Here is a 20,604-nt window from a genome sequence, read left to right on the forward strand (position 1 = left end):
GCAGCTCCGCCCCGTGCCCCGCAGCGGCCCCGGACCCAGCCGCGCGGGCTTTGCACGGGCAGGGAGAGAGACAGGTAAATGAGTGATTCCTTTCCCCCCCTCCCCCTTGGTGCATAATGGACTCTCCCAACTCCCGGCAGCCAGCTATGGAGTGTTTACACTCCGGGGGACAAACCAATCTAAACGGGGGGGGAACCCAGACAATGGCTTGGGAACTGAGCCAATGGTAACGCTTGGCAAGGATCGTAATGCCCCAGTAAGATTTTTAATCGGCGTTTGTCGAGCTGCCCGTGGAACCAGCAGCTCCTGTTTTTCCTGGAGGCGTTTGGGGTGGGCGACCCCTTGCTTTCCTCCCTCTCCCCCCAGAATGGTTCGGCCTCACCCTCCTCGGCAGCCGCTATTGGCTCAACCCTTAAAGGGGCAGGCAGGGCGCGCTTTTCTGTCCTCCGACTCAGTCCCACGCCCCCCGCCGTCTCAATCCCTGCCTGTCGGGCTTGTGTCGTTCGCAGGCTCCGGTTCCCGGAGGCGGCCTATGCTCCCCGCGCCCCGGGCGCAGGGATGAGGAGTGGGGGCCCCGGGCGGCAGCAGCCAGGGCCCCACGCGGCGGAGCAGCCATGGAAACGGCCGCGGCGGACGGCGGCCGCAGAGGGACACAAAGGCCCGCGGCCGAGCGGAGGCGGCGGCCGGAGCGGGAGCGGGGCCCGGCGCTGAGGGGCCCCATGGAGCCGGCGGCGGGCGGCGGGGCCGGGGCGCCGCGCTACAGCCTGGTGGCGGAGATCGGGCGCGGCTCCTACGGGGTGGTGTACGAGGCCGTGTCGGGCCGCAGCGGCGCCCGCCTGGCCGTCAAGCGGATCCGCTGCGACGCGCCCGAGAACGTGGAGCTGGCGCTGGCCGAGTTCTGGGCCCTGACCAGTCTGCGGCGCCGCCACCCCAACGTGGTGCGCTTCGAGGAGTGCGTGCTGCAGCGCGACGGGCTGGGCCAGCGCATGAGCCACGGCAACAAGCAGAGCCAGCTGTACCTGCGCCTGGTGGAGACCTCCCTGAAAGGTACCGGGACCCCCCCTCAGCGACCCCCCCCTGTAACCTCCCCCCATAGCCACAGCCCGCTGTACCTGCGCCTGGGGGAGACCTCCCTGAAAGGTACCGGGACCCCCCCCCGCCCTGGGACCCCCCCTCAACGACCCCCCTGTAACCTCCCCCCATAGCCACAGCCCGCTGTACCTGCGCCTGGGGGAGACCTCCCTGAAAGGTACCGGGGACCCCCCCGCCCTGGGACCCCCCCTCAGCGACCCCCCCCCTGTAAACCCCCCCCCCCATAGCCACAGCCCGCTGTACCTGCGCCTGGTGGAGACCTCCCTGAAAGGTACCGGGACCCCCCCCCGCCCTGGGACCCCCCCTCAACGACCCCCCTGTAACCTCCCCCCATAGCCACAGCCCGCTGTACCTGCGGCTGGGGGAGACCTCCCTGAAAGGTACCGGGACCCCCCCCCGTAAACACCCCCCCTCAGCGACCCCCCCCTGTAAACCCCCCCCCATAGCCACAGCCCGCTGTACCTGCGCCTGGGGGAGACCTCCCTGAAAGGTACCGGGACCCCCCCCCGCCCTGGGACCCCCCCTCAACGACCCCCCTGTAACCTCCCCCCATAGCCACAGCCCGCTGTACCTGCGGCTGGGGGAGACCTCCCTGAAAGGTACCGGGACCCCCCCCCGTAAACACCCCCCCTCAGCGACCCCCCCCTGTAAACCCCCCCCCATAGCCACAGCCCGCTGTACCTGCGGCTGGGGGAGACCTCCCTGAAAGGTACCGGGGACCCCCCTGTAAACACCCCCCTCAGCGACCCCCCCTGTAAACCCCCCCCCATAGCCACAGCCAGCTGTACCTGCGGCTGGGGGAGACCTCCCTGAAAGGTACCGGGACCCCCCCCCGCCCTGGGACCCCCCCTCAGCGACCCCCCTGTAACCCCCCCCATAGCCACAGCCCGCTGTACCTGCGCCTGGTGGAGACCTCCCTGAAAGGTACCGGGACCCCCCCACCGTACACACACCCCCTCAGCGACCCCCCCTGTAACCCCCCCCCCATAGCCACAGCCCGCTGTACCTGCGCCTGGGGGAGACCTCCCTGAAAGGTACCGGGACCCCCCCCCGCCCTGGGACCCCCCCTCAACGACCCCCCTGTAACCTCCCCCCATAGCCACAGCCCGCTGTACCTGCGCCTGGTGGAGACCTCCCTGAAAGGTACCGGGACCCCCCCTCAGCGACCCCCCCCTGTAACCTCCCCCCATAGCCACAGCCCGCTGTACCTGCGCCTGGGGGAGACCTCCCTGAAAGGTACCGGGACCCCCCCCCGCCCTGGGACCCCCCCTCAACGACCCCCCTGTAACCTCCCCCCATAGCCACAGCCCGCTGTACCTGCGCCTGGTGGAGACCTCCCTGAAAGGTACCGGGACCCCCCCTCAGCGACCCCCCCCTGTAACCTCCCCCCATAGCCACAGCCCGCTGTACCTGCGCCTGGGGGAGACCTCCCTGAAAGGTACCGGGACCCCCCCCCGCCCTGGGACCCCCCCTCAACGACCCCCCTGTAACCTCCCCCCATAGCCACAGCCCGCTGTACCTGCGCCTGGGGGAGACCTCCCTGAAAGGTACCGGGGACCCCCCCGCCCTGGGACCCCCCCTCAGCGACCCCCCCCCTGTAAACCCCCCCCCCCATAGCCACAGCCCGCTGTACCTGCGCCTGGTGGAGACCTCCCTGAAAGGTACCGGGACCCCCCCCCGCCCTGGGACCCCCCCTCAACGACCCCCCTGTAACCTCCCCCCATAGCCACAGCCCGCTGTACCTGCGGCTGGGGGAGACCTCCCTGAAAGGTACCGGGACCCCCCCCCGTAAACACCCCCCCTCAGCGACCCCCCCTGTAAACCCCCCCCCATAGCCACAGCCCGCTGTACCTGCGCCTGGGGGAGACCTCCCTGAAAGGTACCGGGACCCCCCCCCCGCCCTGGGACCCCCCTCAACGACCCCCCTGTAACCTCCCCCCATAGCCACAGCCCGCTGTACCTGCACCTGGGGGAGACCTCCCTGAAAGGTACCGGGGACCCCCCCGCCCTGGGACCCCCCCTCAGCGACCCCCCCCTGTAAACCCCCCCCCCATAGCCACAGCCCGCTGTACCTGCGCCTGGTGGAGACCTCCCTGACAGGTACCGGGACCCCCCCCCGCCCTGGGACCCCCCCTCAACGACCCCCCTGTAACCTCCCCCCATAGCCACAGCCCGCTGTACCTGCGGCTGGGGGAGACCTCCCTGAAAGGTACCGGGACCCCCCCCCGTAAACACCCCCCCTCAGCGACCCCCCCCTGTAAACCCCCCCCCATAGCCACAGCCCGCTGTACCTGCGGCTGGGGGAGACCTCCCTGAAAGGTACCGGGGACCCCCCTGTAAACACCCCCCTCAGCGACCCCCCCTGTAAACCCCCCCCCATAGCCACAGCCAGCTGTACCTGCGGCTGGGGGAGACCTCCCTGAAAGGTACCGGGACCCCCCCCCGCCCTGGGACCCCCCCTCAGCGACCCCCCTGTAACCCCCCCCATAGCCACAGCCCGCTGTACCTGCGCCTGGTGGAGACCTCCCTGAAAGGTACCGGGACCCCCCCACCGTACACACACCCCCTCAGCGACCCCCCCTGTAACCCCCCCCCCATAGCCACAGCCCGCTGTACCTGCGCCTGGGGGAGACCTCCCTGAAAGGTACCGGGACCCCCCCCGTAAACACCCCCCTCAGCGACCCCCCCCTGTAAACCCCCCCCCCATAGCCACAGCCCGCTGTACCTGCGCCTGGTGGAGACCTCCCTGAAAGGTACCGGGACCCCCCCCGTAAACACCCCCCCTCAGCGACCCCCCCTGTAACCCCCCCCCATAACCACAGCCCGCTGTACCTGCGCCTGGGGGAGACCTCCCTGAAAGGTACCGGGACCCCCCCCTTAGCGACCCCCCTGTAAACACCCCCTCCGATAGCCACAGCCCGCTGTACCTGCGCCTGGTGGAGACCTCCCTGAAAGGTACCGGGACCCCCCCCTCAGCGACCCCCCTGTAAACAACCCCCATAGCCACAGCCCGCTGTACCTGCGCCTGGTGGAGACCTCCCTGAAAGGTACCGGGACCCCCCCCCCGCCCTGGGACCCCCCCTCAACGACCCCCCTGTAACCCCCCCCATAACCACAGCCCGCTGTACCTGCGCCTGGGGGAGACCTCCCTGAAAGGTACCGGGACCCCCGCTCAGCGACCCCCCTGTAAACCCCCCCCATAGCCACAGCCCGCTGTACCTGCGCCTGGTGGAGACCTCCCTGAAAGGTACCGGGACCCCCCCCTTAGCGACCCCCCTGTAAACACCCCCCCCATAGCTACAGCCCGCTGTACCTGCGCCTGGGGGAGACCTCCCTGAAAGGTACCGGGACCCCCCCCCCCTGTAAACACCCCCGCTCAGCGACCCCCCTGTAAACCCCACCCCCCCCCCATAGCCACAGCCCGCTGTACCTGCGCCTGGTGGAGACCTCCCTGAAAGGTACCGGGACCCCCCCCCCGTACACACTCCTCCTCAGCGACCCCCTGTAACCCCCTCCCATAGCCACAGCCCGCTGTACCTGCGCCTGGGGGAGACCTCCCTGAAAGGTACCGGGACCCCCCCCCGTAAACACCCCCGCTCAGCGACCCCCCTGTAAACCCCCCCCATAGCCACAGCCCGCTGTACCTGCGTCTGGGGGAGACCTCCCTGAAAGGTACCGGGACCCCCCCCTCAACGACCCCCCTGTAACCCCCTCCCATAGCCACAGCCCACTGTACCTGCGCCTGGGGGAGACCTCCCTGAAAGGTACCGGGACCCCCCCCCGCCCTGGGACCCCCCCTCAGCGACCCCCCTGTAAACCCCCCCCCATAGCCACAGCCCGCTGTACCTGCGCCTGGGGGAGACCTCCCTGAAAGGTACCGGGACCCCCCCCCCGTAAACACCCCCGCTCAGCGACACCCCCCTGTAAATCCCCCCCCCCATAACCACAGCCCGCTGTACCTGCACCTGGGGGAGACCTCCCTGAAAGGTACCGGGACCCCCCCCGTACACACTCCTCCTCAGCGACCCCCCTGTAAACTCCCCCCCCCCCCCCCCATAGCCACAGCCCGCTGTACCTGTGCCTGGTGGAGACCTCCCTGAAAGGTACCGGGACCTCCCCTCAACGACCCCACTGTAACCCCCTCCTATAGCCACAGCCTGCTCTACCTGTGCCTGGCAGAGACCTCCCTGAAAGGTACCAGCCCCCACCCCCCCCCAGCCCTGGGACTCCCAAACCCCCTTCAGCGACACACACACCCTGTGCAACACCTGCTCAGCGATCGCCACAACCAACTCTGCCTACGCCTGGGGGAGACCTCCCCGAAAGATACCTGGCTCCCCAGAGACCCCTCAGCCCTGGGACTGCGACCCCTCTGTACAGTATCCCTCTCAGCAACAGCCACTGCCTGCTGTACCTATGCCTGGTGGAGATCTCCCTAAAAGATACCAGGGCCCCCACACCAACCCCACACGGTGACCTTATAGTCCTGAAACTTTGTATGCCCCCACAGCCCTATCAGATCTCCATACACCCCCACAGCAACATCTGCATCTCCTAAAGCCCTGGGAGCTCATATACACCCCACACAGTGACCCCGAATCACCCCCTTTGCAACAAGCAGAGCTAGCTCTACTTGAGCCTGGTGGAGACCTCCCTGAAAGTTACTGGGACCCACCCACAGGACCTGTACACAATCCTGGAACCCTTGTACACCCCTTCCCCTCCCCCCCCCGAACCCTTCATAATACCACCCATACAGCATCAAGCTATCTCCCCAGCCCCCCACCCCCGGCCTGCTACCTTGAATATATCCTCAGGGGGATCCTCCATAAACCCCTCACACAGCAGAAAGCAGAGACCACTTTACCTGTATCTGGTATAAGATCCCCCTACCCCTGCCACACAACTCCTCCCCCAGCCCCTTTCCCCATACAACTTCAACCAGGGGCCTTCCATAACCCCTGTATTTCCACTCAACTGTAAGGAAGACCTGTTCTACTTGTGGGACCCAGAGGTGTGGCACTATATACCCCCACCCCCAAGGAAGGAGGGAGGCTCCCATAGCTCTCTCAGGGATTCCTCCTCATAAACCCAGCAACAGGCAGAGTCAACTATGCATGTTCCTCAGGAAGAACTTTCTGAAAGATAATTAGAACCCTAGGCATGGGTACCACCCTTGAGGGCCCTGCTCCTCCTCCAGTGAGACCCACCTCATTTATAATAAGCAGGGCCAACCTTATCTGAGTCTGGAGACCTGGCAGAAAGGTAGTGGGGGCGCCCCTCGGGCCCCTCGTTGTACAGTCCCTGTAGTGGAGTCCTTCCCTGGAAACTGAGGAAAGAGGTTCCCCTGGGCAATATTCTCCCCTGAAAGATTCCTGTATGTTCTCCTCTACCCTAGAAACTGCCTCAGGCAGAAGCCATCCCCTCTCCCTCAGACCTTCCCTCATGGCAACAAGTGGAGCCAATTGTATATGAAAGTAAAAGATTCTGCTGAAGGAAGCTGTAAATTGGGGAGACCACCCTGGGACCCCCATCCCCTTCCTACCCTGAGGGGGAGACGTGCACTGCATTGCAACAATCAAAGCCAGCATGAACCTGCATTTGGTGAATTTCTCCCTCAAAGCTACTGCACCCCCTCATCGTCCTCATACCTATCCTGTCATCACAGACCTGTGAGTTCTGCTATTTGCTAGGTGAAGACCCCTGTAGGCTCCAAAACGCATTGGTTCACCCCCAAAAAACTTCAATAGCTTGCAGCTCAGTTACCTCCAAAGCTATTGTAACTTCTACAATGATATTGTACTGACAGGTGCTTTGAAGTAGGTAAACAGGTGGGGGGAGACCTCACCAAAAGCTACTGTATCTCAGTTTCCCCTTCCCCAGTCACCCAAGCTTGATTGTGCCCCTCTTGTTCCCCGCCACCAACAGTGTTCTGGCCTCTGAGCCCAGCACTTAGAATCCCTGCTGTGCCATTCTGCATGACCTCAGCTGGGCTATTTACAGGCATGCACAGATGTTGTGCCAACGTGCGGAGGTTCAGGATGTGGGGATTAACTCGTGCGTCTCATTTTGGATGAGTCTCAAGTAACAGACCACTAGACTGTAGGGTTCAAATTCTTTAGCAGAGTGAATGTCATTTATGATCTGAAATTCATTATTCGGCATCTCCGGTTAAAGCAAAATACAGCTGAAGCTGAGCACCGGGCTTGGAGTTCCATTAGTCTCAATTGAAGGACCATTGAGAGGGAAGTACGCATGTCGGCAATGTGCAAAGCCACAGCCTTCATACATACACATGTTCAGGGCTCATGTTTGACCACGTGCCCTGTCGGCTGTTCTAGCCAATGGTGTCAATGTACATAACTCTCTTATTAGAGAGTGACTGAACCTAGATAGGGCAGTGCTCGCTAGCATGTCGGCTAAGATGCTACAAACTGGCTGCGCAGCTGCCTGGCCTCCGTGCTGTAGTTCTCTAGACACTTCTACGGTGTCCATGATATACAGCCTGCACCCTAGTTACAACACAGCAGTGCAAATACCACCAGCTCACACAGTGTCTGTGGCCATCTCTCTTCAGTGCAGTGTGCTGGCCATATCTTCTGTTTGCCATGTGACTCTTAACAGCTGGTATCGTGAGCTAATGAGTGTCTTTTAAGATTACATCTAATTGCAACAATGGAGAAAGGGACACATTAGCTGTTAAATTTGCTCAGTGATTTGACTGAATGAAGTCACTTTGAAATGTTGAGGTTCCAAAAGGTGTTTCAGGGAAATGTCACTGCGGTAATGGAGGGGTTAGTGTACCTTATCCATCCTACACCACCTAGAATGGAGTGCAATGTCACTGAATTCAGTGGGACTTTGTCAACACTCTTACATCAGAACTTGTCTATCAATTGTCTTTTCTCTTAGTCTCCCTCTGCTGCCTGCTCTGTGTGTAAAAACCTAGAGACAGAAGAAGACTGTTCCCAGTAATTTTCTCTATGCAAAGTTCAAAACCTGCTGAGGAAAACTAACTAGAACTCAGTCCTTCCATGCACCCTTCAGAGACAAAAATCAGGGAAGGACCCCAACAATTGAGGGGGGGAGAGGGGAGTGGCCAACAAATCACCCAAAAAAAGCCATAGAGTGCAAATAAAGGGGAGGATCAAGGCTAGAGGAGGAAGAAGGCAAATGCAGGAATAGAAGGGAGACTAGTGTCCCATGTTGCTTTTCCCACTACACCTACTGCAAGGTGCCTGCTCTTTCTGCTGTTTGTGTGTAGCATTCCCGCATAAGTCAGAGTAGGAGGCTAGATCATTAGCAGAATTTAAAATGCCAAATTCCTACCCAAAAGCCATGTTCTATCCTGTGTGTATAGGATTCCTATTAATAGTCTCGGTGTAGTTTATGGTCCCAATTGTGTAGCTCTGCCACACAAACCCTAACCTGGTCCTCACCACATGAGGGCTAATACCCCACCCCACCCCCCATGTAACAATCAGCACCCTCTTCAAAACTCAGCTACGTGCAGTCTTCAGACTCACTGTCACAGTGGTGTGAATGTGCACGTGCAACCTGAGTGTAACATTAGTTGTACCTTTGTGTCTATGGGGCCAGATTCTCTGTTTTGGTTCCAGCTGACTTGCACTGACTCAATAGCACAAAACTGCTTGAAAGCAGCCCTGAAGGATCAGTAGAGGATTGGCCCTGATGTAGGAGAGGTAGTTCCCATTGCCAGTTCTATGCCACTCACTCCCTGGTGTGTGGGTAAGGGGACATGCCAGAGGGGAGGGCTGAGGAGAGCCTATGGGATCACTGCAACCAGCATAATCCAAAGCATCCTAAGGACTCTCCTAAATTACGCTGAAGGCCATTTTGGTCCCCATCTGGCCCAGGATCAGGGGAGCAGAAAGGTGGCTTGGAGCAGCCTTTTCCCAGCTCTCATCATGCCTATTGTCTAAACTTTTCATTGTTCTTGGTCACTTAATTTCACTTTCGGAAATTCCATTTTAGCTACTACTTTGTCAGATCTTTAACTGGAGGCTCTTTATTTCGACGACAGAAAGGTGATTTAACAAATTTAAAATAATTTTCTGGGTTATAGAAAAAGTGAATAAATATTGCTCCTGGCATAGACCTGGTAGGTCAGTGTCCCACTCCCAGTTACTAGCACTGTACTTGGCCTACTACTGTGGATGCAGCTATCTGGACACGAGAGGGCTTGGCTTGTGGAAGTCCAGTGGCCGAGGATGTGCTTCAAAACTCAACAATCCTCTCTTTGCTCTTAAAAACTGAAGGCTTTTTCTTCATTGCTAAGCCAATATTTCAGCTTGTTGGAAACTGACTGGCTCTGTTACTGAGCTTGGCCGCCACTACACAGGTCACACTTGTAGAAAGGTGCCCATCAACACCACTAGAATCTGAATGCTTTTGCATTCCCACATGTGCCCTATACCTTGGTACTGGCTGCACTCCTACTTTTGTATGATATGCACACGAGGGGTGTGCCATTACTGTTATAAGCAGAGTCCATACATCCTCAGGCATAGAATACACAACACAAAGAACAGCTGTTCAGAGTTATTACCCAAACAGTAAAAAGAAAATTATGCTCAAATAAATTGGTTAGTCTCTAAGGTGCCACAAGTCGTCCTTTTTTTTTTTTTTTTTTTTTTTTTTTTTTTTTTGCAAATACAGACTAACACGGCTGCTACTCTGAAACCTACCAAAATAGAGTAATTCCTTGCCAGGAATAGCCATCCAACCCAAAATCTTCCTGCAGGGGGCTGGAGCAGCACTGACTGAAGGGTATACACAAACTCTTGTGTCTTAATGAGGTGTTGTGTGTTTTTTTTAATTAAGTTGAGTTAAAGTTATAAATTATAAGTACTCGTAACTGTTTTGACTGACTGCAAACATTTTTGTTCCCAAGACCAGTAGCTCTGTCTTTGGTTTTCCATTCTGTCATGTCCTTTTCCCACTCTCCCACCAAGGGCGGCTCAGACAGTGGCTGCTGTTTTCCTGTTCTGAGTTTTCATCTCCAGAAACAAATAACCCTTCCTTCCCCAAATAGACTGTTTGTCACCGAGACTCTAACTTGGAGGGATTCCCTCTTTACAGTACTCTTATTCGGGAGCCTTGGTTTGGCCTGCCCAGCAAATGCCACCAGCACACCACCTCCTGATGGCTTGTTTAAAGCAGGGGTTCTCAACCTTTCTCTTTCTAAGCCTCCCCACCCACGCCACCCCCATGCTATAAAAACTCCACAGCCTGCCTGTGCCATAACTGTTTGTCTGCATATAAAAGCCAGGGCCAGCATTGGGGGGTAGGGAGGAGGAGGCAGGGCAATTGCCCAGGGCCCCATACCACAGGTGGTCCCACAAAACTAAATTACTCAGGCTTCAGCCCCAGGTGATAGGGCTTCAGCTTTCTGCCCTGTGCTCCAGTGAGTCTGTTGGTGGCCCTGTTTGGTGGACCCCCTGAAACCTGCTTGCAGCCCCCAAGGGGGCCTTGGGCCCCTTGTTGAGAACTGCTGGTTTAAAGGGTCTCCCTCCCACTCCTCCCTCTGATCTAACTTTCATCATTCACGTAGGACAGGGAGGTACAGCCGGATCCTTCTTTTCTAATTTCCATGGCAGTAGTCATGGTTACAGACTGTTTATGCAAATAACCAGTATTTCTCTCCACCTATCCATACCAATCACTGACCATTACAGAGACTGACATTAAAGAGCTGATGACTTGGCCTGTTTGGTGTTCTTTGGCTTTATCAGCCATTGGAAATCCTGGTTTCTTTCCCATGCGGTCTCTAGAGTCTGTGCTAAAACGTTTATTTGCTGGAGGGTGGAGTCATTTAACACATTTTAACTCTTCAGCTCTGCCCATATGTTTTGATAGAAAAAGTAGAGGAAATTGAGTTGAGTACTCTGGGTTTATGATGAAATTTAATTCTCAACATCTTATGAGGAAATACTCCAGTTGCACTAACAGGTTCTGCCTGTATAACCAAGGTCAACTTCCATCTTCTCTCCTGCATCATGTTAGTTCGCTACATTCAGGAAGTGCTGTTTGCTAGGAGGTGAACAGTTCAAGATTCCTCCCCTCCCTGCTGGGAATATGGCTGTAGGCACAGATATCATCCCAAATAAGCTCCAGTGGTAATCAGTAGTCTTTGTACTCGTATAACTATATCTACACAAGGGCTTTTACCAATATACACCTATATTAGCAAAAAATCATACCCCTTACCAATAGAAACAATGAGGAGTCCAGTGGCACCTTAAAGACTTAACAGATTTATTTGGGCATAAGCTTTCATGGGTAAAAAAGGGATCTGAAGAATTGGGTTTTTACCCACAAAAGCCTGTGCCCAAATAAATCTGTTAGTCTTTAAGGTGCCAACAGACTCCTTTTTGTTTTTGTGGATACAGACTAATGCAGCTACCCCTCTGATACTTACCAATGGAATTATGCCAGTAAAACTTAGAGTAGGCCAGCCCTTAGTGGCTCCCGTCACCACAGCGGAGGAAACACTATAGGAGAGCAAGCTCGATTCTCTTCTGATTCCTACATCATTAGCAAGGCTGAGAATTCTAACTGCAGAATCTCACTGGTGGTAAATGCAGAAACTGAAAAACATAGCTTGGTTTTCAGATTCCAGGTGGAGTGTGCAGGATTGATAGTAAAACTGTTCACTTGCAATCTGAGCTCTGTAGAAACTAAAGAGGGTGGGTTCATGTTTACCTCCTCTCAGTGCCATTTGTAGAACAACTTTTAAGCAAACCGTCCTTTAAGCTGGTGTCTAGGGTATGGTTGTGACTGTGATAGGAAGTGAAAAATATTCTATAGCCCCCTCATTCCACAGGGCCCCAAAGCAGTTAAACTGTAGAGATGAGGGTGTCAGTCAGCCAGTCTGCAGCCTTCTGCATAACTTACAAATGACACACTTAGCAGCAGTGATCACCAGCATGTTCTCGTGAGGGCAGCTCTGGCTAGACTCCTCAGGACTTTCCGCTGCATTTAAAACAGAACTGTCTTACCATGGCTAACCTCTTGCTGTGTCTGCCATTACCATGCCTCTGTCTTTCTTTCTTTTTTGTAAGGTGAGAGGATCTTGGGCTATGCCGAGGAGCCCTGTTATCTCTGGTTCGTCATGGAGTTCTGCGAAGGGGGAGATCTGAATCAGTACGTGCTCTCGCGGCGACCAGACCCGGCCACTAACAAGAGTTTCATGCTACAGCTAACCAGCGCAATTGCCTTCCTGCACAAGAACCATATTGTGCACAGGGACCTGAAGCCAGACAACATCTTGATCACCGAGAAGTCTGGCACCCCGGTTCTCAAGGTGGCAGACTTCGGACTCAGCAAGGTCTGTGCTGGGCTGACGGCTCGGGGCAAGGAAGGTGGGAATGATAACAAAAATGTGAATGTGAACAAGTACTGGCTGTCTTCAGCCTGCGGCTCTGACTTCTACATGGCCCCTGAGGTCTGGGAGGGACACTACACTGCCAAGGCAGACATCTTTGCCCTGGGCATCATCATCTGGGCCATGATTGAGAGGATAACTTTCATCGACGCAGAGACCAAGAAGGAGCTACTGGGGACCTACATCAAGCAGGGCACAGAGATTGTGCCCGTTGGGGAAGCACTGCTAGAAAACCCAAAGATGGAGTTGCATATCCCCCAGAAACGCAGGACTTCCATGTCTGAGGGGATCAAGCAACTCTTGAAAGACATGTTAGCTGCTAACCCACAGGATCGACCTGATGCCTTTGAGCTTGAAACCAGAATGGACCAGGTTACATGTGCTGCTTAAATTCAGGGCAAAGCATTAGTGCATTTTGCAATTGGGTAAGTGTTCTGCAGTTTTTCTGCAACTCTTTTCTTCACCTATTGCACCATCCCACTTATTGGCTGTACTGTGTAATGGCACAGTGGAGCCTTTTATATTCTTAGCTATTTATCCACTGACTCATGTAAGGACTACTTCCTGAGGCTTTCATCCACCTTTATTTAAATAAAATCATAAAAGAAGATGGAAAACAGAACTAGCAGCATCCCTGTCTAATGTTCTCCAAACCCTATATTGGAAACAGTATCTAACACAAGAGGACCCCTACCTCACTCACTCACTGACCGAGCTGGCTAGTGTATTCTATAGTTAAGGTTACTAGAACCACTGTGATGAGAAACAAACCAAAATCTATGAGATCTTACTTTTGTGTGCTCGTCCCCACACCATCAGTCACCTGAGCAGAGTAAGGTCTCTAGGCAACTCATCCCTGCCTGGAGACCTTACTCTGCTCAGGTGAGTGATGTTGTGAGGCAAGGGACCACTCAAACAATTAGGACAAAAACTTTCCTGCTGGCTCATTCTCTGCGCACTAACCAACTAGAGGGAGGGATCCTGCAGAGAAAGAATAGTATGCTAACGTGATCCTTGTATCATGTGTACACATGAGGGGGCAGAAGGCTTCATTGGCTGCCTTGTCGATAACTAGAGTGCGTCCCTTTGCAGCCTTACTGTTCTCTTAATTGTGGGTTTTGCATGTAATATAGCAATTTTCTTCTGTTTGTACACAAATGAAGCTCATCACTATGCTCAGAGGCCTTCCCATGATAAGGTGCCATATTCCACTCACTAGCTATCTTTTGGATGCAATACAGTTTTGCTCAGCTACTTCATCCTTTCCATATCAAAGGACCTCCTCTACTTAATGGTTTGAATCAGGCTGAGCCTAGTTTAGGCAATCCTGAAGCTGGAACATTGGACATCCGATCTCCTGGGCTCTGCATACCCCTTCCCACCCCAATATAATGTACTGGACTGATAACACCCTTATTGAATTTGAAGAGCTAAAACAGCTGTGCACACTGCTTAGGCATATACTGGGTAAAGGGGCAGGTGAGTTTTCAGCATGCACAATCCTGCTTCATCTAGAAGGAATGTAATTGGTCGTGTTTCAGTTTTACTTCCCAGTACTAAATAAGGGAATTCCTTATAGCATGAAATATACTCGTGCAATGCCAGACACATGTTCCTGTATTTGGCACAGTTGGGCGATATAAGCCTTCACAGGCAGAACGTTTACAGAATTGTTGTATTTTAACAGATTGCTCCCAGCTCATTTAAATGGAACCTCTTTCCTTCTAAGCTCAGTTACCTAAACCACACCTAGGAACTCCAAAATTCAAGGAGGAAGCAAAGCTCTCATAGTTTGCCCTTGCCACTGCTGTATTCAGAACCTAAAGGACTCCAGTAGCCAAAAGCCTTGTCTGTCAGAGCTGTAGAACTAGGGAATGGGGTTACATTGAGGTGGTGTCCTCAGTACCTGGGAAGTATTTATTTGTGGCAAAGCCACTTAGAAACAAAAGTTACTAGGGACTCCCCAAGCCAAAGAACTGGGATGAAACTGGAAAATTGCAGATCTGGGAGATGAAAGTAAAACTGGCCTTTGGAGAATCTTGGTCTTTCAAAAGCTCCTGCAGTGTTCTCTGTATAATGCTGATCAGGAATGTGATCTGTGACACTTCATTAGTGGAAAAATGACTAAACTGGAACTTAGCCACCTGTTCTGCTTGCTGTGGTCAGGAGACTGAGGAGCTCATACTCAAATTAAATATTAAAGGAAATTACAAATTGGAGCTGCCTTGGCACGTCACTATTTTCCTCCTTCACGGTGAAGTTGTGCAACATATGTTAGGATCAACCCGTAGACTAGAGACATGCCTCTGCAGTAATATGCATGTACAACAGGATGAGTTAAGGGCACTTTGGCAGCCCTGGCTCCTAATTTCCTCGCTGCTGTTGATTTGCCTTGACCTGAAGTGAGCATTCTGAAGATTATGTAATAAAGATGTGCTCTCCCTCCCCTTTCTCTAGACACCAGTTTGGAATGTGCCCAGACAAGTACGTTATTTGGGGCATTTCTTACCAGTGTCAATCAGCAGCTGGTTTTCTCAGCTGAAGAGCTGCTGTGATTGAATTAAGATTTTTATTTTTTTGGTAAAAATCTGACTTAACCCAGGAAAGCAAAGACACCCTTAGTTGAGACTTTGTTCTAGATACTCTCCCTCTAATGCCATGTATGTGATAAAAGGTACATCACAGTGAGTGACTGAATGGTGGGGCTGCATTAGTGCACAGGATGGTGGATCATTGGCTGTGTATAATGCAGGTTCCTGATGAGGTTGAGGTAGGGAGTTAAGAATGAATGAGCAGAATTGTGAACCCTTGAAATGGACTTTAGTGATAACTGATCCTTACCTGTTCTGACTAGATGCTACTAGAATAGCATACTTCACCTTTTGGTTTTAAGGGAAGAGGTGGATGTTTTCCTCCTGTGGGGGTTGGGGATACGCTATTTTTAAAGCGCCTGGCATCATGCATCTCCCGCGTGGTCCATGTTTTGCCTCTGCTGTTGCCATCTGTGATCACTCATGCTCTACTAACATGATGCTGCTGAGTTACGTAACAAGCCAGTGCCCTCTGGGGAAAATCCATTCTGCACATATCTGCAGAATAGTAAATGCAGGAATAATAAACAGAGAGGACAGTCCTACCCTGCAGCGGTTTACTTAAAACTCTAGCTGCCTGTTCAGATTCTCCCCTTCCCTATCCATGGATGGAGCCAGCAATTAGTCTTCACCAAATGTTTCCTTTAGTGACCCAGCCACAGTGGAAGTGGTTACCACTCATATAACTAAACTGAATGTGCCATCGTGGCTATGCTTTGCTTGTCCCCAGTAGCTGAGCTGAGTGCCGGCCATATGTTCATTGTAGACTTGGCGATTCTTTTGCATGATGGGGAAGTATTTCTCTGGTTCCTTCACTGTGCAGCAGTGCTCTTACATGCATGGCTTTTTAAACAGCATTCACACCTTCAAATCCACAATAGGTCCCTTACGCTAAAGCTCAGCAACAATGAAACATTCCCAACTCTTAAGTCTGAAACTGCCTGAGAAGCTTTAAATGAACTTAAATCAGTGCCTGAGGTCAGCATTAATGCCCCAGCAGTTGAGCATTTAACCACAAATCACTTCCCACAGCAAGTGTAACTTTGACCCTTATGAACCTTGTATCTTGAATTGCTGTATGTGCCATTCAGAACAGGCCTCTCATTTCTGTTTGAAGAGTTAAATGGCAAGAGACTTCAGACTGTAATTTAACTAAAGTTCATGTCCTAGCTTAGACACCACGCAATGCTGCCAGCCAGAGCTTGCCCATACTGGCCCCTTCTGGCTTCTCAAGGTCCAAGGGGGCTCGTGTCTCTACACTGATGCTACAGATATTGCAGATCTGCCACTCAGCAGATTTTATATTTAACCAATATTTAGGGTTTTGTGGGGGAAAGTGTTCCTGCTGTTCTGCTGCTGAAGCCAGCTGGAACCCGTGAAGGTGACCTTCCTACTGGTTTTACCAGCCTGGCTGAGTACCCCAGAGCTGTCTGTCCCACATGACAGGTTTCAGAGTAACAGCCGTGTTAGTCTGTATTCGCAAAAAGAAAAGGAGTACTTGTGGCACCTTAGAGACTAACCAATTTATTTGAGCATGAGCTTTCGTGAGCTACAGCTCACTTCATCGGATGCATACCGTGGAAACTGCAGCAGACTTTATATACACACAGAGAATATGAAACAATACCTCTTCCCACCCCACTGTCCTGCTGGTAATAGCTTATCTAAAGTGATCATCAGGTTGGGCCATTTCCAGCACAAATCCAGGTTTTCTCACCCTCCACCCCCCCCCCCCCCACAAACTCACTCTCCTGCTGGTAATAGCCCATCCAAAGTGACAACTCTCTACACAATGTGCATGATAATCAAGTTGGGCCATTTCCTGCACAAATCCAGGTTCTCTCACCCCCTCCCAAAAACCACACACACACAAACTCACTATCCTGCTAGTAATAGCTCATCCAAAGTGACCATTCTCCCTACAATGTGCATGATAATTAAGGTGGGCCATTTCCAGCACAAATCCAGGTTTTCTCACATCCCCCCCATACACACACAAACTCACTCTCCTGCTGGTATCAGAGTAACAGCCGTATTAGTCTGTATTCGCAAAAAGAAAAGGAGTACTTGTGGCACCTTAGAGACGAACCAATTTATTAGAGCATAAGCTTTCGTGAGCTACAGCTCACTTCCTCAGATGCATATCGTGGAAACTGCAGCAGGCTTTATATATACACAGAGAATATGAAACAATACCTACTCCCACCCCACTGTCCTGCTGGTAATAGCTTATCTAAAGTGATCAGTGATCATCATTATGCAAGGTAGCCTGTTTCCTCTTGTTTTTTCCTACCCCCCCCCCCCCGATGTTCTGGTTTAACTTGGATTTAAACTTGAAGAGTGGTCAGTTTGGATGAGCTATTACCAGCAGGAGAGTGAGTTTGTGTGTGTATGGGGGTGGGGGGGATGTGAGAAAACCTGGATTTATGCAGGAAATAGCCCAACTTGATTGTCATGCACATTGTGTAAAGAGTTGTCACTTTGGATGGGCTATCACCAGCAGGAGAGTGAATTTGTGTGGGGGGTGGAGGGTGAGAAAACCTGGATTTGTGCTGGAAATGGCCCACCTGATGATCACTTTAGATAAGCTATTACCAGCAGGACAGTGGGGTGGGAGTAGGTATTGTTTCATATTCTCTGTGTATATATATAAAGCCTGCTGCAGTTTCCATGATATGCATCTGAGGAAGTGAGCTGTAGCTCACGAAAGCTTATGCTCTAATAAATTGGTTAGTCTCTAAGGTGCCACAAGTACTCCTTTTCTCCTGCTGGTAATAGCTTATCCAAACTGACCACTCTCCAAGTTTAAATTCAAGTTAAACCAGAACATCTGGGGGGGGGGTAGGAAAAAACAAGAGGAAATAGGCTACCTTGCATAATGACTTAGCCACTCCCAGTCTCTATTTAAGCCTAAATTAATAGTATCCAATTTGCAAATGAATTCCAATTCAGCAGTTTCTCGCTGGAGTCTGGATTTGAAGTTTTTTTGTTTTACTCAGACTGTCCTAGCTGTTGCTCCTTACTCCGTGCACACGGACTTTCTGTGTAAGAGTAAAAAGAAAAGGAGGACTTGTGGCACCTTAGAGACTAACACATTTATTTGAGCATAAGCTTTTGTGAGCTACAGCTCACTTCATCGGATGCATTCAGTGGAAAATACAGTGAGGAGATTTATATACATAGAGAACATGAAACAATGGGTGTTACCATACACACTGTAAAGAGAGTGATCACTTAAGGTAAGGCTATTACCAGCGGGGGGGGGGGGGGTTGAGGGATAACCTTTTGTAGTGATAATCAAGGTGGGCCATTTCCAGAAGTTGACAAGAACATCTGAGGAACAGTGGGGGGTGGAGCGGGGGAATAAACATGGGGAAATAGTTTTACTTTGTGTAATAACCCATCCACTCCCAGTCTCTATTCAAGTCTAAGTTAATTGTATCCAGTTTGCAAATGAATTCCAATTCAGCAGTCTCTTGTTGGAGTCTGTTTTTGAAGTTTTTTTGTTGAAGAATTGCAACTTTTAGGTCTGTAATTGAGTGACCAGAGAGATTGAAGTCTTCTCCAACTGGTTTTTGAATGTTTTGAATGTTCCAACTGCTGGAAATAGCCCACCTTGATTATCACTACAAAAGGTTTCTTGCCCCCCACTCTCCTGCTGGTAATAGCTCACCTTAAGTGATCACTCTCTTTACAGCGTGTATGGTAACACCCATTGTTTCATGTTCTCTATGTATATAAATCTCCCCACTGTATTTTCAACTGAATGCATCCGATTAAGTGAGCTGTAGCTTGCGAAAGCTTATGCGCAAATAAATTGGTTAGTCTCTAAGGTGCCACAAGTCCTCCTTTTCTTTTTGCGAATACAGACTAACACGGCTGCTACTCTGAAACCTGTCTGTAAGAGTAGAAGGCATTTCCTGCAATGTTTGTGTGCATATTTCACTGAAATAAACAGAATTTTTTTTCTCCTCCTCATTTGAGTAGACATAAGGGGTAAGGCTTTCACAGGACCCCAGCTTCTGGAGGGTGCTGTCACTGTTCCTAAGGTCTTATACACAATCTATACAATCTTTCCCTTTCTAGGTATGTGATACAGAAGTTATTCTAGTACAACCAGAAACTGAGCTGTTTGATCCGGGTGGGTGACCTCAGGTTAATCCCTTGATTCCTGTAGGTGTTTAGCATGGTTACTGCACTTGCATTACACATTAGCAGGTACTTAACCTCTCCATGCCTCAAGGGGGAGGCTGACTGTAAGCATGAAAGTAGTTGGATAATATCACTTGTAAGTAACTGTCAGCATTAATGTGCATTCCATCTTGTGGGTCTGATTCTGCCATGTTACTTGGTGCAGAGCAACACTAAAGGGGCAGAAGCAGGCCAGGCAGTTTCTTTGTGGCTAGAGACACATAAGATTTCCTTCCTTGTTCACTCTGCAGTTATCATCCTGTTCTGTATTTCGGTGAAAGCATGTACTGCTTGATCACAGACAGTGGCATCAGTTCCCCCTTTTCCCAGCTGTGCACTGCATTCTAGTGTTGTGGCCACTGTGGAATATGTACGCAGCGGACTTCCCTCTCCCTGTGTTAACTGTGGCAGCAAACCATCCCTTATGGTTACAGGTTAGGCAAGTTACTTATATTTGGACATCAATATAGTATTGGATGTAGTTAAATATCTATACAGCCAGGAACCTAGGGCACTCTGGCAGGGATGAGTTGCCTAGAGACATTACTCTGATCAGGTGAGTGATGGTGTGGGGACGAGCACACACAAGAAAGATCTCATAGATTTTGGTTTGTGTCTCATCACAGTGGTTCTAGTAACCTTAACTATAGAAATAAGCAGATACTAAGAGGAGTAAAGGCAAGATCTTTCCTGTGCTGTTCTGATAGTTGAGGCTTTGGTCCCCCTAGAGTGATCTTGCATAACTTACCTTTCAAAAGCTATAAACATCCTGATTAATGCTCTCCCGAAACTGCTTCAAGAGCTGTTCTTCTTTGAAAATGGAAAGTGTTATTTTAAAACAGTTGAAGTGTGATCGGAGGGCTGTACAGAGCTGTTAGCACTGGGTATTCCTCAACTACCGCATGCCCAGAAAGTTTAAGGTTGCCAGGTGGTGCCTTGAGCCCTTCCAGAAGGGGGTAGTGGCAAAACTTAAACCTCTGAAAACAGGAAATATAGAGCTAAAAAAAACACCTATACAATCTTAACCTTGTCCTCTTTGAGTGCTGACGTAATATTCCCGTAACACACATGCTGATGCCCTGCCCCTGCAGCTAGGGTAGAACACTCAGGGAATAGGCCACGTGAGTAGTATAGGACTAAGTCCAACACCTTCCCTTTGCTACAGCAAAACTTGTTTAGCTGACATGTACTAAACAAGAGCTGCCTACACCCCACTCACCATGCCTGCACCACAGAAACCACCACATTTTACAAGCCCTTCGCCCTCATGGACCGCAATCCATCCAACATTATGCTTTCACTTACCAGTCATTAAACCCCAGT

The 20,604-nt window shown here is 51.9% G+C and overlaps 1 protein-coding gene across 1 annotated transcript in view; it reads left to right on the forward strand.

The window, feature by feature from the left end:
• The first annotated feature begins 321 nt into the window (after positions 1 to 321).
• STK35 (serine/threonine kinase 35) overlaps positions 322 to 20,604 on the forward strand; it is a 35,975-nt gene continuing 15,692 nt past the window's right edge. Inside the window, exons 1-2 of the mRNA XM_084646368.1 lie at positions 322 to 1,047; positions 12,177 to 12,924. Of these exons, the coding sequence (XP_084502494.1) occupies positions 615 to 1,047; positions 12,177 to 12,889 (1,146 nt within the window). The 5' untranslated portion in view covers positions 322 to 614 and the 3' untranslated portion in view covers positions 12,890 to 12,924. The remainder of the gene's footprint in view (positions 1,048 to 12,176; positions 12,925 to 20,604) is intronic.

This window comes from Lepidochelys olivacea (assembly GCF_965140295.1).
Source record: "Lepidochelys olivacea isolate rLepOli2 genome assembly, chromosome: 13".
Taxonomy (NCBI): Eukaryota; Metazoa; Chordata; order Testudines; family Cheloniidae; genus Lepidochelys; species Lepidochelys olivacea.